A 20339-nucleotide genomic window follows, 5' to 3' on the forward strand; every position below is an offset into this window, starting at 1 on the left:
AATCTCCGCTGGACACGCTCCAGTTCCAGTATGTCCTTCCTGAGGTGTGGGGACCAAAGCTGGACACAGTTCTCCTAATGGGGCCTAACCAGAGCTTTATAAAGTCTCAGTAGCACAACAGTGCTTTTATATTCCAACCCTCTTGAGATAATTGACAACATTGCATTCGCTTTCTTAATCATGGACTCAACCTCATGTTTACCTTTAGAGAATCCTCAACTAGCACTCCCAGATCCCTTTGTACTTTGGTTTTATGAATTTTCTCACCGTTTAGAAAGTAGTCCATGCTTGTATTCTTTTTTCCAAAGTGCAAGACCTCGCATTTGCTCACATTGAATTCCATCAGCCATTTCCTGGACCACTCTCCCAAACTGTCTAGATCCTTCTGCAGCCTCCCCACTTCCTCAGTACTAACTGCCTGTCCACCTAACTTTGTATCATCGGCAAACTTCGCTAGAATTCCCCCAGTCCCTTCATCCAGATCATTAATATATAATGCGAACAGCTGCGGCCCAACACTGAACCCTGCGGGACACCACTTGTCACCGGCTGCCATTCCAAAAAAGAACCTTTTATCCCAACTCTCTGCCTTCTGTCAGACAGCCAATCCTCAATCCATACCAGTAGCTTACCTCGAACACCATGGGCCCTTGCTCAGCAGCCTCCCGTGTGGCACCTTATCAAAGGCCTTTTGGAAGTCTAGGTAGACCACATCCACTGGGTTTCCCTGGTCTAACCTACTTGTCACCTCTTCAAAGAATTCCAACAGGTCTGTCAGACACGACCTCCCCTTACTAAATCCATGTTGACTTGTTCTAATCCGACCCTGCTCTTCCAAGAATTTAGAAACCTAAATTCTTAATGATGGATTCTAGAATTTTACCAACAACCGAGGTTAGGCTAATTGGCCTATAATTTTCCATCTTTTATCTTGATCCTTTCTTGAAGAAGGGGGTTACAACAGCGATCTTCCCATCATCTGGGACTTTCCCTGACTCCAGTGACTTTTGAAAGATCTCAACCAACGCCTCCGCTATTTCCTCAGCCACCTCCCTCAGAACTCTAGGATGTAGCCCACCGGGGCCAGGAGATTTATCAATTTTAAGACCTTTTAGCTTTTCTAGCACTTTCTCTTTTGTAATGGCAACCATACTCAACTCAGCCCCCTGACTCCCTTTAATTGTTGGGATATTACTCATGTCTTCCACTGTGAAGACTGACGCAAAGTACTTATTAAGTTCTCCCGCTATTTCCTTATGTCCCATCAATAGGTTTCCAGCATCAGTTTGAAGTGACCCAATGTCTACTTTTGCCTGTCGTTTGTTTCTTATATATTGAAAGAAACTTTTACTATCATTTCTAATATTACTGGCTAGCCGACCTTCATATTTGATCCTCTCCTTCCTTATGGCAGGTTGACCTTTCACACAATACATCCCATTAACTATTCACAGCTGACAGCATGACGTGTGGGCTGACAAACCTCAGAAAAGTATATCTACCACTTGAGTGATTCTGCTATCAGAACTCATTTATAAAATATTCTTGGCTGTGCTAACAGTTATACCAGAAGCCAACTTAAAGTCATGAGCCATGCTTGCAGTGTGGTGCATTTGTGGGTTGTAAAAGCTCCATGCATAAATACAATGGACCCTGTTTTATGTTGGCAAAGGAATTTGTACATACATTACATCATTTTCAAAAGATAGCCAAACTCTGCTGCATCCCCATAGAGACTAAGCAGTGACCTTATAGAGATTTATAAAATCATGAGGGGCATGCATAGGGGAAATAGAGAAGGTCTTTTCCCTGGGATAGGGGAGTCCAGAACCAGAGGACATAGGTTTAAGGTGAGAGGGGAAATATTTAAAAGGGACCTAAGGGGTAATTATTTCATATAGAGGGTGGTGCATGTATGAAATGAGCTGCCAGAGGAAGTGGTGGAGGATGGTCCAATTACAACATTTAAAAGACATATGGATGGGTACATAAATAGGAAAGATTTGGAGGGATATGGACCAAGTGCTGGCAAATGGGACTAAATTAATTTAGGATATGTGGTTGGCATGGACGAGTTTGAGCTTAGAATCTGTTTCTGTGCTGTACATCTCTATGACTCTAAATAGCTGACCAATCAGAATCTCCTTGCCTGGTCTGAGAATTGAGTTTGACAGTTAACTGTCTTGCAGCGTCTCTGTGTCAGTTATGGCCCAACGAATCAACATCGTTTCTCATTCTAAATAAAAAAGTCTCATTTTTTTTAAGTTTATTTCTTGTATCTTGATTCTGATGGATGCGAGATGAAAAACTTCAAACTCTTAGCAATGTTTAAGTCTTAATTCTCACATTTCATTTCAATGTTTTTACAGGTCACTTGTCATTGATTATCTTAGCACTTACATCACAAATGTTTATGAATGAACAAAACAATGCCAGCTTTGCAAATGTTCCTTTCATCTTTTCAATTACTCTTTGAAGTACTATTATTGCAGTGGCTGAACATCTCCCCATCTATTCCCTTATCCCTCAATGTTGTTACTCAACCTTGCAAAGGTCATTACCCTTTACAACATACATTCTTAGATAGGGTCCCATGGCAATGGAAACTCATCGTACCATTTTTACAGTCTCAGCTGCTTTGCCCATCATGCTTTGAAAAACTGTTCATTGCTACATTTGTCCATTAATATGCATTTAAGTATCAATCTTAATCAATTTTCTCAACCAAGTCCTGCCTGATGGCACTGGACAGAACTCCGAGCCAGGAGGTGACCTACCAGGATACACTTTCCTAAGGATGTAGTGAGAATCTCTGGGCTCTGCAGCTGTCTCACATCCCTATGCTCTTAACTTGCACTTCACACTGTTCAACCTGTATTCTACTGATAGGTTGGAGCCTGGGTTTTATTGCCTACAACTGAGTCCCTTTAAGCATAGCACCCTGCTCTTGCTTGTTTGATCTTAGCATTGCCAAGCCACTGAGTCAGCTGTCTCTATGTTCAGCCATAGGCTTCAGGAGGCAGCTACAAAATGATTACAGTTGTACGATTATTCACAAATGATCTGCATCCAAAGATGGAGTAAACACTAAGTGCACAGTTCCTCAAATCCTGCAACAAAATGATGTTCTCAATGTATTTTTTTAAAATTATCCAATACTTCTGCCACAGTTTGGAGAAATCAAAGGAGATCTATCAATGTCTTTGTGGTGTCTCAGTAGGTGCTCCGGCAGAGGTCGTATTTCATGGTTGAACATTGTGACATCATCCTGGAGGTCACCCCGATGGCCATAGAGCTTAGGTGGCAGATGTTGATAAGTTGCTTGAATCCAATCTGTACCCAGATTTCAAGACTAAAGCAGATTAGTTTGGGTATCTCACAGATTTTATTCGTGTAACTTAAAAACTTTGATTGCTCTTACACAGTATTCTCCCCCAAAATGATAAGTTCTGTGTTGGTTTATTGCTGGCATCAATTACTTCCATGATACATTGGCCTCTGCCTTAATTTTGTTAAATTCCCAGGTTATCTCAAGGTCATATTGTACTCTATGAGAACATATTACCTCAACTTGAGGGGTGCTGCACCCTTCAACATCAGTACATCTGAAATGGTTAATACTATGAAAATGCAGTTCTTAGCAATATTGTCTTAGGCGGCATGGTGGCTCAGTGGTTAGCACTGCTGCCTCACAGCACCAGGGACCCTGGTTCGATTCTGGCCTTGAGCAACTGTCTGTGTGGAGTTTGCACATTCTCCCCGTGTCTATGTGGGTTTGCTCTGGTTTCCTCCCACAATCCAAATTTGTGCCAGTCAGGTGAATTGGCCATTCTAAATTGCCCATAGTGTTAGGTGCATTAGTCAGAGGGAATTGGGTCTAGGTGGGTTACTCTTCAGAAGGTCAATGTGGACTTGTTGGGTCAAAGGGCCTGTTCCCACACTGTAGTGAATCTGATCTAATTAGTCCTCCAAGTTACTTCTCACTAAACTATCTTCTTCTGAGACTGCATGTGGTAGTATGTCATTGTACATAACATAGTCAGATCTTTTAACTTCAACTTGGTGCACAGTATGAGGCTGGGTGCTTGGTGTTATGGTAGTACCAATCCCATCAAAAACTAGGAAGCAATTTTACAATTTGTTTGGATGGGATATGACTGCACCATTTCTCTGAGCTGGGTGAGACACCAATACTGCATAGTTTACTGGTTCTGGATTATTCAAATTCGGGCCACTATCCTCAGTGTGCATAAGCTGTCCACCATTCCAAAATGGATATTCTCACCATCTAATTCTATTTTATCAATTATGTTTTGAAACAGTAAATTGAGTGAACCTTTTTACTAGCTGTGCTTCTTATAAACCTGTGACTATGAGTGTGTATTCTGTCCAAGCCCTTAGCACTCATTAGACCGCTCATGAACTATGATTGTTTATACTCAAGATGTGTCTTGAATTTAGGACTGAATTAGTGTGACCAAAACATATTCTGTTTCTTTCTATTCTTATAGCTCCTTAACCCAAGAGCTATATGATTCTTCCAGTCAGAAATCAGATGATTAAATTTATGCTCTACCCAGGCAATTAATTCAGGGTGTTAACCACAGTTGACCTTTAACTGGTTGACCTTTAACTAGTTAACTTATAGGTTATTCCTAATGTATTCACATAACAATCATCTTTGGATTTCCCATCCTTATGCTACTCTTAAGGCAGCAACACAACAGTAAACACTGTGTCAACTTCCAAAAACCTTATATTACTACATTAAAACATCCTACATCAGAACATCCCAACCAATTAATACTGTGAATGTACAGTTCTTAACAATATAGTTCTCCAAGTAATGGTTCATGTTGAAAGGAAGACAAAATTAGTCCATCTTAGTGAAATTGTAATCATTCCCATAAGTTGCATAGTCTCAGGCGAACATAGGGCTGTTTTCTCATTTGAAAAAGGTGGCTAGTGGTAGAATACCTGAGGGTCAATGCATTTTAGGTGACAGGAAAGGTTGAGAATGAAGAAACATCATGGTAGCCTCAGTGGTGCATGAATTGAACATGTACTGTTCACACTAAATCGTAAACTAACATTCCAGCTAACTGAGCTTACAGTTCCAACAACAACTCTTGAATCACTGGGTGCCTTTAGCAGTTATCTATTTTTTTCTCCATAGGGTGGTTACATGTTCTACCCAGAATGCAAGCAGGTACTCTTGCCAATGTACACAATGGGCATCTCTCAGGCTGCTAGTACTACCAGGAGACTGTTACTGCTACCCAGTGGCTGCCATGAATCTGGAGGTTTACCTGAAACAAAGCAGTTAGCAGATCTGCTCTGACCTTTCTGTTAGTAAACAAAGAATGGGTGTCATAGAGCTGGGGTTAACACTATGTGTGGCGTTTCTGACAGTAAAGTACCAATCTCATTGCAAGATAAAATGGACCACACCTCAGCTGACACAAAGTACTGTTGATTTCATATTTAGTCAATATTTTCAAACAGATATTAATAAACCATGACAAAACTGCCCCTTCAAAAATGGCACTTTACATTGCTATCCATGCAACCAAGAATGGGAGCCTATTAGGCGGTGAAACCTAAACAACTCAATTCCACATCTCTGTACTCATATATGTCAATGATTGGTTTGGGAATCAATTCCAGTCTCCTTCCCTCGAAGTGTCTTTTGCACCACAACATGCCCCTCATACAATTTTACATATTCCACCAGTTACTATCCTATCTCATTTAGATGTCTTGGAAAAAAATTACAGTCCAATAAATTATTAATATAGTACATTTAAAATCAAAATCAAACATTTCTGGCTGATCTTGCTTGTTTTTTTATCATCTCAGATAACATCTTATTTTGTTTTCTTCAACAGTAATTTGCTAAATTAAGCTACACCTTTTGCATCTGAATTCATCCAAATTTAAATAAATATCATTGGTCTACCAGGTTCCCTCCAGTATGTAATTTATTTCTCTTCAACTGAAACATTTCTTTCATATCCACTGAAGTCATCAACATCATGTATCTTTTTCTATTATTTTCAGATAATCTCATTAAACTCAAATGAATTTAATTTATTTATACAATTCCAAAATCCTTATAAGTGACTGATCAAATTATTGAAATTCTGGGACTTTTGATTCACGTCTAAACAAAAGTGATAAAAGACTAATTGTGCTTGAGGCACAATATGTAATCCAGTTGAATGAAATCTTATTTTTGTTTAGGGAAACAGTTAACTTCTATTTGTCTGTTTCTCCAAAGGAGTAGCATGAAACAATCTCCAATTCAAGCATATGCATCATTCTCAATTTTTTCAACTTCATTCTCCAGTCGATATTTTCAAATTTTCTTCATTTTAACACTTTGAACCCACTGTATCATATACAGACCATATATTTACAAGTTGCAATTAGCAGTATCCAAATTTAAAATTCATTCTCTTTCTGAGGAACAAAATCCTCAAATCTTTAAACTTTGCATGGTTTCTAACTCAAGATCATTCCAATGCATAACTAATCATAATCACTCCAAACTCCTACTTTACACGATCAAATATAAAAGAAAAACCATTATAAAGATATATGAATTTTGTATCTAGATTTTAAAAATCCAAATATTTATCAGAATATCCTGGAATCATAATTCTGGCAAGTAATCGTGATTCTTGAAATGATCTTTTAAAAAATACTTTATTTATAACTCTTCATATCAGTTAACTTACTTATTATCTTTTTTAACTTCTGAAATATAATAAGGCACATTCTTAAGAACCTTAACCTGTTTAGCCCAAACAAAGGCAGACTGGTAGGCTTCCACACTCAAACACACGCCCTGAACACTCATGCAAATCAACAACATTTTTCTTTCAAAGAAAAGTTCTCAAACTGCAGTCCAACAACAGGATCTTATAGCCACATGGGAAAGAAAAAGGAAACTTCAGGTTTTAATTGACAGACCTAATTTTTATGCACCTTGAATATCAAAGTTATAACACTCTCGATGTAGAAGGATACTGCTACAAACTGAAATAATTGCATTTGAACAGCTGAACCATGTGTTTGTTATGATTTCTTCTTAGGACAATCTTACTATAATTTTCTCCAGAGATATTTCAAATGCATTAAGCTACAACAACTTTAAAAAAATACAACAACCAGACTAGACAGGGTTAATAAATCTCTGATAGCTCTTACAGACACAAAAACAACCAGGATGAAGCCATTAAATACATAGATAAGACATATAATTTTTTTTCAGCAGTCATCTAGGATACTGTGATTAACTTCATTGTGAATAGAACAACATTTTCTCTTTTTAGCCAAACACATAAGCAGCAGGTATGTTGTCTGTTAAGAGTAGTTTGCCTCCTCTTATCTCAGCACCCACCAATTGATGTTGTCTGTTTAGTTTCCCTTTCAATTCCATCATCCCTAACCTCATACAGAGTGGGTCTACTTCTTTGTGTCAACCTTTCAATTTGTCTCATATTTTCTGAGAGTCCTGGCGCATTTGTTCTTTACGCTTAATCATTATTTCTCCCTCTGACTTCCCTGACATTTATACAAAATTACTCTTTCATTCTCCTTGTTCCCTTTTGTCTGTTTATCTGGGATTGTCTGGAGCCACAGTCTCCCTTCGCCTTTTACTTTGGATCTTCTGATTTTTATCTACTAGAGCTTGGTCAGTGACCTTTCAAGTCCTGAGCCTTGGTTTCTGCTTGCTGCAGTGCCATGTGTCTCTGTATGTAAGGAGAAAATAAAGTAAAGGACAAAATACAAAACTTCTGAGCTCACCCTTCTTTACTTCTTACATGCATGATTTCTTCATAGGAACATACAAAAAGACGTATAGAATTTAGAAGCAGAAGTAGGACAATCAGCCCCTTCCATTCTAGATCATAGCTGACATCAAGATCTTGTCATATTCCTATATTATTTGATGTCATCTGTAACTCGAAATCTTTCAATCTGTCTTGAATTTACTTAATGACTAAATTTTCACAACATTCTGGAACAGACAATTCTAAAGACTCATCACTTTGTTCTGGAGGTTTATCTTCCTCGTTATAAAACCATAAGACCAAAAGACATAGAACACAAATAGAACATTCATCTCATTGAATCTGTATCAGCATTCAACAAGATCATATAATCTGATAATCCACAACTTTCCTTTCTTGCCTTTTACCTATAACCCTTGATTCCCCTAATGATTAAAATATGTCTATCTCAGCCTTGAATATACTAAAGTCCCAGCCTCGAATGCTCTCTGCAACACTGCCATCAGAAGAATTTCCTCCCTATTACAGCCTTAAATGGGCAACTCCTTAATCTGAAATCATGCTGTCTGGTCCTAGACTGTCCCACAAAGGGAAACAACCTCCCCACATCTGTCTACCAATCCCTAAGAGGCTTGTGTGTTTCAATACGTTTGCCTCTCATTCTTCTGAATTCTAAGTTAAAAGTCACACAACACCAGGTTATAGTCCAACAAGTTTTTTTTGGAAATACAAGCTTTTGGAGCATTGCTCCTTCGAGAACAGGTTCAACCTGCTCAACCTCTCCTTATAAGAAAATTGCTCTATTCCTGGGATCAACTTAGTGAACAAACTGTGGACTACCTTCAATGCCAGTATGTATTTCCTTAGATAAGGGAACCAGACTGTTCGCAATATTCTAGGTGTGGTTTAATTAGTTCCTTGTATAATATTAGCAAGACATCCCTGCATTTCATATTCCTTTCCCTTTGGAATAAAGGTAAACATTCCATTTGCCTTTCCTATCACCCATTGAACTTGTATGCTAGCTCTTTGTACTTCATGCATGAGAATTCCCAAATCCTTCTGTACTGCAGTTTTTTCCATCCAATTTAATTATGTTTAGCTCCGCTATTTTTCTTGTCAAAGTGCGTAACTTTGCAACTTCACAATTTTACCCATTACATTTCATCTACCAAGATTTTGCTCACTCACTTTACCTGTCTTTATTGCTCTGTAAACTCTGTATCATCATTACCTTTTGACTTCCCACCTGTTTCTGTCATATGCAAGCTTGACAAAACATTCACTTTCCTCATCCAAAGCCATTTGTATATATTGTAAGTGATTATGGTCCCAGCACTAATCCCTGTGGCACCCCACTAATTCCTTGTTGTCAACCTAAAAATGCCCTTTTATCCCAGCTTTCTTATGTTAGTTAATCAATCCTCTATCCTTGTTGATATATTATCCCAAAAACCATGATCTCCTATCTTAATAATTGGCCTTAGGCATGATACCTTTCAAATGCCTTTCAGAAATCCAGATATGTTACACATACTGGTTTCCCTTTATCCTTCCTCTTGTTACATCCTCAAAGAATCCTAATATTTTTTTCCCCAGTCCTGAATGATTTGCCTTTAGTTCTGAGGCCATGTCCCCTAGTTTTAGACTCCACAGCCAAGGCAAATATTCTTTCTGCATTGACTCTGTCAACCACTTTAAGAATTTTCTAGGTTTCTATAAGATTGCATTGCATTCTTCTAAACTGAAGAGCATAGGTCCGGTCTCCTTAATCTGTCTTTATTGTACATTGCCACCATCCCTGGAATCAGTCTGGTAAGCTTCTTCTGAACTCCCTTCATGGCAAGTTTATCCTTCCTAAGACAGGAGGAACAGGATATTCCAGGTCTGATCTAATCAGTGTTTTATATAACTTAGGCTAAATTTCTTTCGAGTACAGGAGATGATTAGCTACTCTATCGAGTCTATCCCACACTGTTGTGATGACTTATATTTCAAGAGTAACACTCCCCATCCATGTGCACTCATGTAATCTCCTGGCATGGGTGAAAAATAAACAGATCTAACAGATCCAGTTTTTCTTTGAAGATATGCTTTGCACCATGGCGCAGTTATAAGCAGCATAGTGGCTCCATATGGGCGGCATAGTGGCTCAGTGTGGGCAGCATGTGGCTCAGTATGGGCAGCATAGTGGCTCGGTGTGGGCAGCATGGTGGCTCAGTATGGGCAGCATGGTGGCTCAGTGTGGGCAGCATAGTGGCTCAGTGTGGGCAGCATGGTGGCTCAGTATGGCAGCATGGTGGCTCAGTGTGGGCAGCATGGTGGCTCAGTGTGGGCAGCATGGTGGCTCGGTGTGGGCGGCATGGTTGCTCATTGTGGGCGGCATAGTGGCTCAGTATGGGCAGCATGTTGGCTCAGTGTGGGCGGCATGGTAGCTCAGTATGGGCAGCATGGTGGCTCAGTGTGGGCGACATAGTGGTTCAGTGTGGGCAGCATGGTGGCTCACCGTGGACAGCATGGTGGCTCAGTATGGGCGGCATGGTAGCTCAGTATGGGCAGTATGGTGGCTCATTGTGGGTGGCACAGTGACTCAGTATGGGCAGCATGGTGGCTCAGTGTGGACGGCATGGTGGTTCAGAGTGGGCAGCAGGGTAGCTCAGTATGGGCAGCATGGTGGCTCAGTGTGGGCAACATAGTGGCTCAGTGTGGGTGGCATGGTAGCTCAGTATGGGCAGCATGGTGGCTCACTGTGGGCGACATAGTGGTTCAGTGTGGGCAGCAGGGTAGCTCAGTATGGGCAGCATGGTGGCTCAGTGTGGGCAACATAGTGGCTCAGTGTGGGTGGCATGGTAGCTCAGTATGGGCAGCATGGTGGCTCCGTACAGGCAGCATGGTGGCTCAGTGTGGGCAGCATAGTGGCTCAGTGTGGGCAGCATGGTGGCTCAGTGTGGGCGACATAGTGGCTCAGTGTGGGTGGCATGGTAGCTCAGTACGGGCAGCATGGTGGCTCCATATAAACAGCATGGTGGCTCAGTATGGGTGACATGGTGGCTCAGTATGGTCGGCATGGTGGCTCAGTATGGTCGGCATGGTGGCTCAGTGTGGGCAGCATGGTGACTCAGTGTGGGCAGTATGGTGGCTCAGTATGGGCAGCATGGTGGCTCACTGTGGGCAACATTGTGGCTCAGTGTGGGCGGCATGGTAGCTCAGTATGGGCAGCATGGTTGCTCCATACGGGCAGCATGGTGGCTCAGTGTGGGCAGCATAGTGGCTCAGTGTGGGTGGCATGGTAGCTCAGTATGGGCAGCATAGTGGCTCCATACGGGCAGCATGGTGGCTCAGTGTGGGCGGCAAGGTGGCTCAGTATGGGCAGCATGGTGGCACAGTGTGGGTGGCATGGTAGCTCAGTATGGGCAGCATGGTGGCTCAGTGTGGGCAGCATGGTGGCTCTGTATGGGCAGCATGGTGGCTCAGTGTGGGCGACATAGTGGTTCAGTGTGGGCGGCATGGTGGCTCAGTGTGGACGGCATGGTAGCTCAGAGTGGGCGGTATGGTAGCTCAGTATGGGCAGCATGTTGGCTCATTATGTGCGACATTGTGGCTCAGTGTGGGCGGCATGGTGGCACAGTGTGGGCAGCATGGTGGCTCCATATAGACAGCATGGTGGCTCCATATAGACAGCATGGTGGCTCCATATAGACAGCATGGTGGCTCCATATAGACAGCATGGTGGCTCCATATAGACAGCATGGTGGCTCCATATAGACAGCATGGTGGCTCCATATAGACAGCATGGTGGCTCCATATAGACAGCATGGTGGCTCCATATAGACAGCATGGTGGCTCCATATAGACAGCATGGTGGCTCCATATAGACAGCATGGTGGCTCCATATAGACAGCATGGTGGCTCCATATAGACAGCATGGTGGCTCCATATAGACAGCATGGTGGCTCAGTATGGGCAGCATGGTGGCTCACTGTGGGCAACATTGTGGCTCAGTGTGGGCGGCATGGTAGCTCAGTATGGGCAGCATGGTGGCTCACTGTGGGCAACATTGTGGCTCAGTGTGGGCGACATGGTAGCTCAGTATGGGCAGCATGGTGGCTCCGTACGGGCAGCATTGTGGCTCAGTGTGGGCAGGATGGTGGCTCAGTATGAGTGGCATTGTGGCTCATTGTGGGCGGCATGGTAGCTCAGTATGGGTAGCATTGTGGCTAAGTGTGGGCAGCATGGTGACTCAGTATGGGCGGCATGGTGACTCAGTATGGGCGGCATGGTGGCTCAGTGTGAGCGACATAGTGGTTCAGTGTGGGCGGCATGGTGGCTCAGTGTGGACGGCATGGTAGCTCAGAGTGGGCGGTATGGTAGCTCAGTATGGGCAGCATGTTGGCTCATTATGTGCGACATTGTGGCTCAGTGTGGGCGGCATGGTGGCACAGTGTGGGCAGCATGGTGGCTCCATATAGACAGCATGGTGGCTCCATATAGACAGCATGGTGGCTCAGTATGGGCAGCATGGTGGCTCCGTATGGGCAGCATGGTGGCTCAGTGTGGACGGCAAGGTGGCTCAGTGTGGGCAGCATGGTAGCTCAGTATGGGCAGCATGGTGGCTCCGTACGGGCAGCATTGTGGCTCAGTGTGGGCAGGATGGTGGCTCAGTATGAGTGGCATTGTGGCTCATTGTGGGCGGCATGGTAGCTCAGTATGGGTAGCATGGTGGCTAAGAGTGGGCAGCATGGTGACTCAGTATGGGCGGCATAGTGGCTCACTGTGAGCGGCATGGTAGCTCAGTATGGGCGGTGTGGTGGTTCAGTGTGGGCAGCATGGTGGCTCAGTATGAGTGGCATTGTGGCTCAGTTATGGATGGTGTGGTGGCTCAGTACTTATCACTACTTCCTCACTGCTTCTAGGGACCTGGGATCGATTCCAGCCTTGGGTGACTGTCTATGTGGAGTTCGCACATTCTCCCCATGTCTGCATTGATTTCATCTGGGTGCTCCGGTTTCCATACATGATTCAAAGATTTGCCAGTTAGATGGATTGGCCATGGTAAATTGCCTAGTAGTGTCTAGGCAGGTGCAGTTAGGTGGATTAGCCATTGGAAATGTGGGATTAAAGGGTTAGGGTAGGGGTCTGGGGTGGGATACTATTTTAGATTAAGGGCATGGTATGCCCTGCCTGCCAATGAAGTTAACTCAGCCACATTAGGGATATTTAAACAGTCCTTGGATAGGCATATGGATGATGGTGGGATATTGCAGGGGGATGGGCTTAGATTAGTTCACAGGTCGGCACAACATCGAAGGCCAAAGAGCCTGTTCTGCACTGTACTTTCTATGTTCTTGAGTGTCAGTGCAGACTTGATGGGCCGAATTTTCTGTTTCTGCACTATGATTCTATACTCAGTGAATCAGCACTCATGCCCCAATATAGCAACTCATTCCATAGGTCTATTATTTTCTGAGAAAGGAAGAAATGTGTAACATCTATTTCAACCCTTATAAGAGAGCTCCCTCATTCTCCCCCATCTATCTAAATGATTTAATATATTAGTATAGGCACAGTCCAGACACATTATTTTACAGAGATGGCTCAGATGTTTGTTCCACAGTGGCATATGGAATGAGTTATTTAAATCTCTTTGGGTAGGTAATGTGTATTAAGCTGGAAATGAACTTTCTAAACCTTTGATTATCTTGTGAATGGGCCATCTCTGAAGACAGTATTCACAATGAGATCTCAGCATGGTCCTATACAAACAAAATTGAATCATTTTGCAGACTGTAGCTTAGTATTCCATCATTGAGTTCTTTTCCCATATCCTGAGTGTCCACTCATACATGCTGCAGGGGATGTTTCATCATCTTATGCAATATATCGCACTTCTCTGACTCTAACAAATCCAAAAGTAGCATTTACCATTTCTACTGTATTTATTCCCTTTTCTACCCTCTTCTCCAATAATCCTCTAGTTAATCCTGAGTATCTTTTGTCTCCCTTAATTGTGCATACTGCTTGTCTCTTTTCATTTGAATAATATTCTTTTAAATCTGTGAAAATACTTTTGTTTATACTTTAGTTGCCTTTGCACATGACCAGGCTGCCACCTTGTTATAACCTTGATGTATTAGTTTTAGGACTCAGTATGTGGAAATATATTAGATTCATTGAGTCATAGAGATGTACAGCATGGAAACATACCCTTTGGTCCAACCCATCCATGCTGACCAGATATCCCAACCCAATCTAGTCCCACCTGCCAGCACCCGGCCCGTATCCCTCCAAACCCTTCCTATTCATATACCCATCCAAATGCCTCTTAAATGTTGCAATTGTACCAGCCTCCACCACTGCAGCTCATTCCATACACGTACCACCCTCTGTGTGAAAACACTGCCCCTTAGGTCTCTTTTATATCTTTCCGCTGTCACCCTAAACCTTGCCCTCTAGTTCTGGACTCAACGACCCCAGGGAAAAGACTTTGCCTATTTATCCTATCCATGCCCCTCATAATTTTGTAAACCTCTATAAGGTCACCCCTTAGCCTCTGACACTGCAGGGAAAATAGCCCCAGCCTGTTCAGCCTCTCCCTATAGCTCAAATCCTCCAACCCTGGCAACATCTTTGTAAATCTTTTCTGAACCCTTTCAAGTTTCACAACATCTTTCCGATAGGAAGGAGACCAGAATTGCACGCAATATTCCAACAGTGGCCTAACCAATGTCCTGTACATCCACAACATGACCTCCCAACTCCTGTACTCAAAACTCTGACCAATAAAGGAAAGTATACCAAACGCCTTCTTCAATATCCTATCTACCTGTGACTCCACTTTCAAGGAGCTATGAACCTGCACTCTAAGGTCTCTTAGTTCAGCAACACTCCCTAGGACCTTACCATTAAGTGTATAAGTCCTGCTAAGATTTGCTTTCCCAAAATGCATTTATCTGAATTAACCTCCATCTGTCACTTCTCAAACCATTGGCCCATCTGGTCTGGATCCTGTTGTAATCTGAGGTAACCCTCTTCGCTGTCCACTACATCTCCAATTTTGGTGTCATCTGCAAACTTACTAACTGTACCTCTTATGCTCGCATCCAAATCATTTATGTAAATGACAAAAAGTAGAGGACCCAGCACCGATACTTGTTGCACTACTGGTCATAGGCCTCCAGTCTGAAAAACAACCCTCCACCACCACCCTCTGTCTTCTACCTTTGAACCAGTTATGTATCCAAATGGCTAGTTCTCCCTGTATTCCGTGAGATCTAACCTTGCTAATCAGTCTCCCATGGGGAACCTTTCGAACGCCTTACTGAAGTCCATGTAGATCACATCTACTGCTCTGCCCTCATCAATCCTCTTTGTTACTTCTTCAAAAAACTCAATCAAGTTTGTGAGAAATGATTTCCCACGCACAAAGCCATGTTGACTATCCCTAATCAGTCTTTGCCTTTCCAAATACATGTACACCCTGTCCCTCAGGATTCCCTCCAACAACTTGCCCACCACCGAAATCAGGCTCACCGGTCTATAGTTCCCTGGTTTGTCTTTACCGCCCTTCTTAAACAGTGGCACCCACGTTTAAAGATTCTTAAAGATATGCCATTTATCTTCACAATTAGTAGAATCGCCACTGAATAGGGTTGGCTGATTATTTCAAATCTCAAACCATTTTAGTAATATTAGATATTTTAAAATTTAAAATTGAGTTAATTCTCACCACTTTTGGTTCTACGAGCCAACTGAAATTTACATCGGTCACCATTTGGCACATTCTCCTTGGCTTGGAGGTGTGAGACAGGTTTAGAACAAGAACAAATACCAGCACAGGAACAGGCCCTTTGGCTCTCAAAGCATGTGCTGACACATTTGCCCTTGCAGGCTAAAACTCTCTTCACTTGCAAGATCCATATCCCTCCATTCCATTCCCGTTCATGTATTTGTCCAGGTGCTTCTTGAATACTGCTATTGTGTCTGCTTCCAGAATCTCTTCTGACAACAAGTTCCAGGCACTCACCACCCTTTGTGTGAAAAACGTGCCTCACACATCTCTTTTAAATTTACCCCCCAACCCCCACCCCAGCACCTTGAACCTGTGTCACCTCGTCATTGACCGTTCCACCTCGAGAAAAAGCCATATACTTTCCACTCTATCCATGCCATTCACAATCTTATAAACTTCTATCAGGTTGCCCCTCTACCTCCTGTGTTCCAGTGAAAACAAACCCAGTCTATCCCAAACTTTCTTCATAGTTAAAATCCCCCATACTAGGCAACATCCTGGTAAACCTTTTCTGTACCCTCTCCAAAGCATCCACATCCTTCTGGAAGTGTGGTGACCAGCATTGTGCTCAATATTCCAAGTGTGGTGTAACAAAAGTTGCAGCATAACTTGTCCATCTTTATACTCAATGCCCCTTCCAATGATGGCAAGCATACCATAGGCCTTTATTACCATCTTATCTACCTGCGCTGCCACCTTCAGTGATCTGTGGATCTGCACACCCAGATCCCTCTGCATATCAATACTCATAAGGGTTCTGCCATTCACCATCTAATTTCCACCTGGACTTGATATTCCAAAATGCATCATGTCATATTTGTCCGGATTAAACTCCATATGTCATTTTTCTGTCCATGCCTCCAACTGATCTATACCCTGCTGTATCGTCTGACAATCCTCCTCACTATCCACCAATCCACCAAAACTCCACCAATCTTTGTATTGCCTGTAAACTTATTAATTAGATCAGCTATATTTTCCTCCAAATCATTTATGTAGATCGTGAAGAGGAGAGGTCTCAGAACTGACCCCCATGGAATACCACTAGTCTCAAATCTCCATTCCGAAAAGCATCGTTCATCACTACCCTCTGTCTTCTATGACTAAGTCAATTGCATATCCATCTTGTCAGCTTAACCCGATACCGTATGATGTTATCTTTTGTACAGTCTGCCAAGGGACCTTGTAAAAGGCTTTACTAAAGTTCATGTAGACAACATCAACTGCTTTTCCCTCATCAATCATCTTCATCACGTCCTCAAAAAACTTGATCGGGTTAGTGAGGCACAACCTCCCCCCCACAAAACCTTGCTGTCTACTATTAAGAAGTCCATTTGCTTCTAAATGCATATTGATCTTGTCCCTATACACTGCTAGATATTATAAAGCTGAGTTCTCATTACATTGTTCAATTAAGAAGATAACATTTGCAAATCTTTCAGCTGCACTGCCACACCAAATGGTCTCTCATTGTGCCAATGAATGTCTGAAAGATTGAAGGCCTCCACGAAGCAAATATGACTAATTCAGAGGCCTTACTCACTTGTGTCCATAGTAATTACTTGTGATTTGAAACCTACCTTGGATGTCAATAATACGACAACCAAGATTCACAGGTTGGGGCATGTATCAAGGTTGGCTGTAATATCCCCGACAATCCAAAGGCTTACCAACAATCACGTTTTAGGCTCACAAATGAAACTTAACTGAATTTATATGGTACTGGAACCTGCTGGCATTCTTCCAAGCAGCTACAGGATAAGAGGGAGAAAAGGGGAAAATGTAGTTTGGTTGTACTATTTCACTGTACAGGGCTACTGCAAAAATACTGACTTACTTGTACAAAACATCTCTGAGATCAACTGAGATATCCATAGATTGCATTGAAGTTCTGTGGGTTAAGTATCAGTTTATATCTATGTAGCAAAGCTGTATCACATTGTAGAGTTTTATTGTTAAATGGAATTTTGTTTTTAATCAAGTGGCTGGTTTCTTCGGAAAAGTGTTACCCATGTCAACACCACAATCCTCAAGCTTGAACATACAACAGGTAAGGTCAGAAAAACTCTTATTATGAAGTTAAGTTACTTCATTTTAAAATGGCAATGTGTTACTTTGAGACATATGATCTATCTCAAACAACATAACTTTATAAAATGTAGCACAAGTCCTAAGCTTTTTCAGGCTCCCTTTCCATTGTCTGTACAAAGGTTCGATGTTATGGTCAATGGTAAAGTAACAGCATTCCCTGCTGACCGTAAACAAAGCTGCCAACCCCAAAGCTTCAACAATCTATGCACCTTGTATTTCCACTTTGCAGACATTAAATTAAGTTTGATACAAATTCACTGGAACCTCCAGGCATCCATCTTCAGTAATATTGTCAAGCAGGGTAAATAGCCAACCAGATTGAAGAGTTCTCCAAATCTACGAATCAGGTAGTAAAATAGAAGGGTTACTCTTCATTTCTTCATGCAAATCTACAGAGAACTGGATAGAGATTGGGATATTAGTAGCTCCTACATCATAGATTTAAAAAACACAAATGCAGTTATCATAATGAAAACATTTCATATTATACAAATATGAAATTCGTTTTCCAGGAAGCAATAAGGTGTTCAACAATATAACAGTAGTCATGGTTGAGTACCCTGATCTAAACAAAAAGTTATACCTAATCAATGGAGTGTAACAATTTTCAGGGGAAAGGTTTTAACAGCAATATTGCAGCATAAACGGGAAAATTCTCATGGTTCAGTGATTCCTAATTGATTTCAATCTGAAGGCATATCAACCATGTGGCAGACTGTGGATTTTCTGTGTTTAAACATATATGTTTAGACAGCAGATAATACTACCATGATAACCACTATAAACTCTGTCCATAACATTGTTATCTCTAATTACAGAAGATTTCTCTCTATTGCACTGCTGTGACATATATATTTCTTTTCCAACCTTCTTTGTGCTCTAAGTTAGGAGTGTTATATGCAGTGGATGATGGACTTTTTACAGCTGCCAATAACAAAGCTATTAAGATACTGAATTACATCACTGAAGTACTTCAATATAATTCAGAGGAAGCACTAATAAAAATATATTGTGGTCTTATTGAGCTGATTGCAGTTTTGGACACCAAGAAATGAGAGGGGTAGTCAAGCTTTGGAAACATTTCAGAGATAACATGCAGGCGGCGGATCACTGGTATCAGAAAATTCAGTTATTAAGAAACACTGGAGAAACATAGCTGCAAAATTGAAAGTCGAAAACTGTTCACTTCCTAGGAGTCTGCCCCAGACTGCCATCTACTTCCAGATGGCAAAGCAGTTTGAGCAGGGTGGATCCATAAGGATCCTGTGAGTATATAGAGCAATGAATGAATGAGACAATTACATTACACAGCCATACTGGCAAATGTGGTGCATATTTCTAAATTTAGACCACACAGATTTATTCAATAATTTCACCCATCACCCAACAAAGATCAGCATTTACCTGCAATATGGTCCCAGCAGTAGAGCATCTTAAAAAGTTAGAAAACAACAAGTTTCTGTTGAGGTAATTTTGACTTAATTCTACCATAGATGAGCTTAGAAAGTACTGTGCTTTGTGTTTGTGGTAATGTTTTGTGAACTGCTCCTTACAGTCTATGAGGACAGAAGAATACCTGCCCCAGGCACGGGTCCTGTGGTGGCTATGGTTTTTGGTCTGTGATATGACCAGAAAATAGAGCTGGTGGTGGGAGAAACTCTACTAGAAGGGCTCTACACAGACCACCCTGAGTCTTGAGAGGTTTTTAGAAAGTGGTTATTGTATATTTGCTTCACCCAGAACCAATATCCAAACAGGGTCAGATGCAACAAGGAGGTGGCCACTGAGCCATGCCACTTCCTTCAAACAAATCTGGGTCACCACTGGCTCAAGGCAGCCTAGCCAATGATGAACAAGGTCAATCTCACTCTCATTGTACACCTTCAGGTTATTTGAGGCAGAAATGACAGTCACAGTTCAGAACATCACCCGTCACAGGATCTATAAAGTCACAGAGTCTGTCCACATAAGGTGAAGGTAATTATTGACTTTTTGTACAAGAAGACAGGTAATATAAGATATGTTTTTGCCAGGATAACACAATGCTATCTATGGGGTAATCATGTCTAAGTGAAGACGTGTAGTGATTGCAATTCCATAGATCAGCAATTGGTATACAATCATCAAAAATCACATTGGTAAATTCTTGCAGCAACCAGGAAGGATTAATCTTTCAGCAATTAACCCTTGATCCCGCAGAGAGAATCAGAGCTGGCTGCTATCATTTTTACCAATTAAATTTGAAAAGGTACCCTTGAGAATGAGCTGTGGAACGAACAAGAGAATCCTTCAAAATAAATTTAGTAATGTGTATTGAAAGATTAATTAATTCATTCATAATATTATTCTGAAGTATTTTCGAGGGCAGAGTGATCATAACATGCCTGAATTTTGCATTTAGTCTGAGGTTGAGAAACCTGGCTCTGAAACTAATGTCCTAAAATAAATAAAGCTAACTACAACATTGTGAAGAAGTGTTGCCTAAAGTAGTCTGGGATATTGATTAATGGGTAAAACAGTAGATAGGCAAAGGAGAACATTTAAAGAAATATTTCACATAAATCTCAACAAAGATATATTCTATTCAGAATAGCAAGATTCAACAAAAAGGATAAATTATCTGGAGCTAATTAAGAGAGTCTATTGTATCATATTGAAAC

General features: G+C 41.7%; 1 protein-coding gene across 1 annotated transcript in view; it reads left to right on the forward strand.

Annotated features, from left to right (window-relative positions):
• The window catches only part of LOC122557867 (protein lin-54 homolog), a 66042-nt gene that overhangs the window by 10098 nt on the left and 35605 nt on the right, over nt 1-20339 (forward strand). Inside the window, exon 5 of the mRNA XM_043706012.1 lies at nt 17571-17638. Coding sequence (XP_043561947.1) covers nt 17571-17638 — 68 coding nt within the window. The remainder of the gene's footprint in view (nt 1-17570; nt 17639-20339) is intronic.

This window comes from Chiloscyllium plagiosum, chromosome 16, assembly GCF_004010195.1.
Source record: "Chiloscyllium plagiosum isolate BGI_BamShark_2017 chromosome 16, ASM401019v2, whole genome shotgun sequence".
Taxonomy (NCBI): domain Eukaryota; kingdom Metazoa; phylum Chordata; class Chondrichthyes; order Orectolobiformes; family Hemiscylliidae; genus Chiloscyllium; species Chiloscyllium plagiosum.